Source organism: Trifolium pratense, linkage group LG4 (assembly GCF_020283565.1).
Source record: "Trifolium pratense cultivar HEN17-A07 linkage group LG4, ARS_RC_1.1, whole genome shotgun sequence".
NCBI lineage: Eukaryota > Viridiplantae > Streptophyta > Magnoliopsida > Fabales > Fabaceae > Trifolium > Trifolium pratense.
This window is the reverse complement of record NC_060062.1, coordinates 45,675,918-45,682,342: the sequence shown is the minus strand read 5'-3', so window position 1 is coordinate 45,682,342 and position 6,425 is coordinate 45,675,918. Positions and strand designations below refer to the sequence as shown.

The window sequence follows — 6,425 nt, the reverse complement described above, 5'->3', positions numbered from 1 at the left end:
AGGGATCATCATTATCAAGTGAGCCAGTAAAATACGTTAAAACACATATTTCACATGAATTGAGTATTTCAGATGCTACTCAACTTAATTAATTTTTTTGAATTCACTTCAGGTGAATATGCTTCTTGAAAATCAATGATTGACATTTATCAATATACTTGATAAACAATTCAAACTCTAAACATTTTGTTTTTATTATTTTTCCCTTGAAAACTTATTCATATCGATTTATCTCCATCTGCAGATGAAATGGACTACTGGTCCAAAAACATTTCGCTTTGCAAAGCTAGTTTAATTTTGTATCAATTGCGTCTATCTTATTTAGTCAATCATTTCATTGTCTATAATCCTTAATAGACTTTGATTTATGATCCTCATTGTCATTTATCACATATATAGCGCTTTATTATGTGCAAAAATATTGTCAACGTTGACTTCATCTCGGTTCCATCGTATTCCTATTCATGACATAGTTTGTCGAGATCTCTATATTTTCGTAAATTACAGGTACCTGATAAGTTCTTCTGGAACTGGAAAATTAATTATGTCAAATACTATTTTCATATCCTCACTCGGGTCATCTTTGTTTTTAGCTCCTTTTCTTATTTGAGGATTTTTATCTTTGGAACCGATTTGCTTACCATGCTTCACGCGTGGTTAGGAATCATTTGCAATATTAGATTGTCCAACAGGGACATTCATTTTTATTGGAGCATTAGCAGCTGTTGATTGATTTCATAAACTTTGCAAATGAGTTATCTTTTGAACTTCTGGTTCATATTGATTTCTAAGAGGATCAAAATAACAATTATTAATTTATTTCAAAACATTTCAATTGAACTTCTAGTTCATATTTTTAGCTGCTTATTATCTCCCCCTAATATTGGGAAAACTAATTCACCAATTGATAATCAGCCCATAAAGCTGTAAAAAAATCTCCAATTATTGGCTCACTTTGGAGATTCATATAAAAATTATTTTCCCAATATTCTTTTACTACCCATTTAAATGCATTATATTGGAGCAATTGAAACGTACCCAACACATCCAAAAATGTTTATATGGGAAAATATGTTTATAAACTAAAATTCAAATAAATTAGGGGAGATCTTATGTATATAATAATTTGTTGGCATGATGCTATTCAATATCTCAACATACATGTTTGAATGTTCCAAACTATAACTTAGAATGGATCTTCAGGTCCATTATTTTTTTGTTTGTATGAACATATTTCATAAGATGTTTGGTATAAATTTCAATTAACATATGATATTTATCAAATACTTTCTAGAATAATATATATAAAATGATCTCTTAAAAATAATCTCACAAACTTCTGGTTGTGAGTTTATAACAAACATACATGTGACCATTTGGTTGATGCATCAATTCAAATTTTAGAAATCTAATCGGTCCACATGATCGGTGTATTGATTTACAAATATCACCTTATATATATTCTAAAAAATAAGAGACGCTCGTTTTCTTAATTTATCAATTTTCTTTGCGAGCTAGTAATACACAAAAAAAAAAAAAATATTAGATTGAATGAACTTCTGGCCATTCAATACATATCCATAGAAACTTTTCGCATCATAATAGATCAGAGATGACCCAACTGATCTTGCCAATTACAAACTTATTATGATTTGTAAACTTCTGGTTTACAAAAACATGTGCTTCAATTGCACAAATATATATAAATATACCCCAAACTAGAGGCAAATATTGATAATATGTCTCGTAATGTATAGAGATACAAGATCTCATCAATTTCTTGTTTCAATAGGATATTCATTTATGCGAATATCCTTCAAACATAAAAAAAATCTTTAAGACTTAAAAATATACAATATATTGGCAAAGCGTAATTTTATTTCTCGATATAACAATGCATTGGCTCTTCTGGAACCTTCAATAATTTTTGTACTACTAAATATAAAAGTTAATTCCTTCCAAAAAAAAATATATAAAATTTAATTTTTCATAAATAGTAATATCAATGAATATTTTCATGCTAACAATTATGTTTATGTGGATTTCAGCAGAATTATAAAACAGTAACAGTTAATTTTTTTTTTTATCTAATAATTTAAAATCAATAAATTGATTTAAATAAGTAACAGAAGAATTAAAAACCAGTTTATATTTACAAACTGTAACCGAATTATAATTATAAGTAATTAAGAAAATAACTGTATTCAAAGCTTAAGAAAACATAATCACCATAAAATAAATTCAAAGTTTAATTTATAAAAAGCTAAATGTAACTTATTTTCTTAGGCATATATTTCATAGGGAATAATAATCGTCTACCTCATAGTAAAATATAAAATAGATAGATAGAGATCTTACTAAGTTGTGCATCGAGAAATAAAGTCGAATTATCATGTAAAAACTTTCACATTTCAATTGATAATTATTGAAATTGTACCAATCTAAAATATGATTAACCAAATATTTTTGAAATTATTTTCATAAGTTTGCTACTTCAGGAGCATATTCAAGAGACATACATAATCGTTCTTTTAATTTTGGTCCAATTTATACTAAGATCAAATAGATCATGTGGACTTTAATCATGTTGTAAAAAAAAATTAGTTCTTCAGGAACTCAACAACAAATCTCTATTCATAATGGCTAGAGAAATTCACAATTTTACAATCTTTCATGAATGGTTAAATTATTTGTTCTTCAAAAATTATACCAATAATATTCATAATATTGGTTAAGAAAATGCACATTCTTTGAGCAATCCATCAAAGATGCGCTAATATTAAAGCTTTAGCTTTTCAAGAACTATATCACAAGTGATCTTCATATAATGATCACAATAATCTTCATAATTTCTTCAAGAAAATTTTATTCTTTGAGCAATCATTCAAAGATGCTTCAATATTAAGGTTTTCCCTTTTTCTTTTCTTGTTCTTCGGGAACTAGCTAATGTCACATATATTTTCAATAGTTTTGCTAATTTTCCCACTTTTTTCCGGGGCCATGACTATTACCACGACCATAACCACAATTTTGTCCATGATAATCGTGTGTTGCTACATTCACTTATGTGAATGGAATAACATCAGTGGGTCGGACTTCATTCACTTCTGGGAATGATTTTTCATTCATTTCTCATTGATACTATCATCAAATAAAATTAAGCAAATAATTAGATAAACATAATAAACACAGTCAAATAAAAAATTCCAATTATCTTTATTAATATTAATATAATGTAACATAAAATTTTATAATGCAAATTAAATAGTAATATAATGAAATTAATAATAATTATAATGTAACCTATAATAATAATTATAATGTAACGTATATTAATTAGTAAGTTATTGAAAAAAAAATTGGCATATGCATAGAATAGGTAAAGTATGAAAAATAATTTGTTTATACTTTTCAATATGATACATGCAAAATTTGCGTATGATATGCATTTTTTTTTTTAATTTTTTTATGTTTTGTACAATATAACAATAAATAAATAAATCCAATGAAATTTGTAGATTGCAAAATTTTTATAAAAATCGATAAAGCTATCCCATGGATATGTATATTGAATTCTTCTCGAATTCTTAGGAAATAATTTGATTTTTCTTTTAAGTTCTTCAGGAACTATATAATATTGTTATAATGTAAGAATAATCCTTTATGCAATCCTCATAAGAATAATCCATATTCTTCGTTATATTATAATATATCTAATTGTACAATCCTTCAAAGATGTATCCGTAATGAATTCTTCAGGAATTCGTGGGTAATACAAATTGATTTTAAAATTGTTTAAGAACTGTATAACGGATCAAATATATATTCAATCAGTTATTTATCCAATCCTTCAGGGATTGATGTTCATTTTACTTATATCTATGAATCTTCAGGATTCATATTTTAAAATTTCATCATACTATGAATCTTCAGGATTCATATTTTAAAATTTATCACACCATGAATCTTCAGGATTCATATTTTAAAATTTCATCATAATATGAATCTTCAGGATTCATATTTTAAAATTTTATCACACTATGAATCTTCAGGATTCATATTTCAAAAATTTCACCACGATACTTCTGGATCGAAGGTTTGTGAATCAATATAAAAAAACAAGAAGACAAAAAATTATCTGAAAGAATAGAATAAAAAAAATCATACATAAAATAAAATTGTCACTTTCCTTTGTTGCTATACCTTTCTTGAAAGGGGAGAGACTATCGTGCTGATAACGTGTTATGAACTATTCCTAGAGAATAACAAGAATAGAGAAGAAGAGATGAAGGAGAGAAAGAGAAGAGAGAATAGACTATTGTATTGTTCTATTCAAGGTGTGTATTACATTGTAACAAAGGGGTCCTATTTATAGGACACAATTAGGGGACAAGAAAACCTACACAATAATGGACATTCATTACATATTATTCATAACAGGACCCATTAAATAGTCCCAATTTTAAAAAAGACATGTGACGCATTGCTCCATTGCCCCCACAAGGCACAAGTCACAACCATAGTGCCAAATGACTCAAAAGCCATGCACTGTAAATAATTTTCAGACTAAAACACCCTTACTAAATCACCTTAATTACACAATTTTACCCCACAAATCCTCCATAAATAAGGGTACCCTCCTCTACCTTTCTTCCCTTTCTCCCTCCTCTCTCTCACCACTCTCTAATTACCAAAAACCCTGTCCCTCTGCCGCCACCATGCTCTCCACCCTCCCTCCCTCCGACCCATTTCTCGACAACCCATTCTCCGCCTTCTCCGGCAGTTTCCCACCATGGGATTTCCATGACCTTTTTTCCGACGACATCAAACCCACTACTCCCTTACTCATAACTTCAAGTTCCGGTTCAGATGAACCGAACCAACCCCATGAGAAACGTAAACCGGACTCAGACGAACCGAACCACCGGGTCATCGACGAGCGAAAGAGGAGACGAATGATATCGAACCGGGAATCGGCCCGAAGATCACGGATGCGTAAACAGAGACATGTTGAGAATCTAAGGAATCAGTTGAACAAGTGTAGACTCGAAAACCGGGAAATGAAAAACCGGTTGCAATTCATTTTGTTTCACTTGAACCGGATAAGAACCGAAAATGATTGGCTCCGGTCTGAGCGAACCGTGCTGAACCAAAGAATCAACAATTATACTCAAATTTTGGTTTGCCAACAATTTCAACCTTTCACCCCTGCGTGGACATGTAATACTACTACGGTGGAATAATTCATCTTGATTAATCAATTAATCAAGTAAAATACTGATGATATAATCTTGATTAAAATTCTAAGACAAAGTAGTAATTTGTCTGTGTAAATTATTAAAATTAGATAAAAATGATTAAAAAGAAAACTCTGGGGATTTTCCGTGCTATTTTTGGGGGAAAAAGCTAGGACTGGTTTTGGAAAATATTGTTGATTTTTTCAAAGCCATAAGGGTAATATATTGATTAAAATTATATATTTATGTATAATATTTGTCCTTTTTTGGAATAAATATATGCCATTTTTCGGTTTAAATTCTATGTATTGATTGTTTTGATTATTTTTTTTTTGTCAAAGGATTGTTTTGATTATCTAGTTGGTTGTTTATCAAATTGAGAATTTTTTTTATTTTCTTACACAAAATTAAACTGTAAATTAACCTACACAATTTTTGACTTTTATATTATTTTTTCCTTTCACCTTGATTTTTTTTTCTCTCTTTTACTCTTTCTTAGATTTGATGTTCACACTTTTTATATACAATATTAGAATACGATGTTGGTTTTCATATACCGTATAAGTAATTGTAACCAAAAAAAAATATTGTAACCAAAAAATATACCATATAAGTAACAACTATTTATATAAATTAATCATCATTCGTCTATGTCTTGTGACTCGTGTTGTATGTAGACTTCAAAGTCAAAACAAGTCATATATTTGATGATTAAACCGTCAAATAATTTGATATAATATGTAATGACTTTTTTGTTAAATAGTTAAGTAGTTATAGTCACACAAATAAAAACATAAGAAAATTTAAACTCAAAACTCTATAAATAAATGTTTCTGCAGCTACCATATTGTAGTATATAGTTTTTTTGACTAAATATTGTAGTATATAGTTAGTAAATGATATCTTGCTTGTCCGGGGAAATAGTAGTGTAGGAATAAAAGAAGAATCAATGATAACACATGACAAAATATATGCAAATTGCAAAATGCAATTGCCAATGAAAAAAGAATCCTTCCACCTATAGAAATACTGTATATAAAGAGAACAAAGAGAGAAATTAAAGTTGAAATTGTGAAGGAATATGTGATAACCGATGAAAAAGTAGTAATAGCAAGAGAACTAGAGAAGAAGAACATTAAAATATAACCACATTATAACCATCTAGTCTGTCCAAATAAAAAAAAATTA

At 28.5% G+C, this 6,425-nt stretch overlaps 1 protein-coding gene across 1 annotated transcript; it reads left to right on the top strand.

The window, feature by feature from the left end:
* Positions 1 to 4,644: 4,644 nt before the first annotated feature.
* Positions 4,645 to 5,533, top strand: LOC123923092 (basic leucine zipper 4-like). The gene has a single exon (XM_045975733.1). It carries the CDS (start codon positions 4,719 to 4,721, stop codon positions 5,241 to 5,243), a length of 525 nt encoding a protein of 174 aa, XP_045831689.1. The 5' UTR covers positions 4,645 to 4,718; the 3' UTR covers positions 5,244 to 5,533.
* The last annotated feature ends 892 nt before the right edge of the window (positions 5,534 to 6,425 follow it).

What these genes read in the sequence shown, in the direction of transcription:
- LOC123923092 (XM_045975733.1), top strand. Translation starts at nt 4,719, where the DNA reads ATGCTCTCCACCCTCCCTCCCTCCGACCCATTTCTCGACAACCCATTC.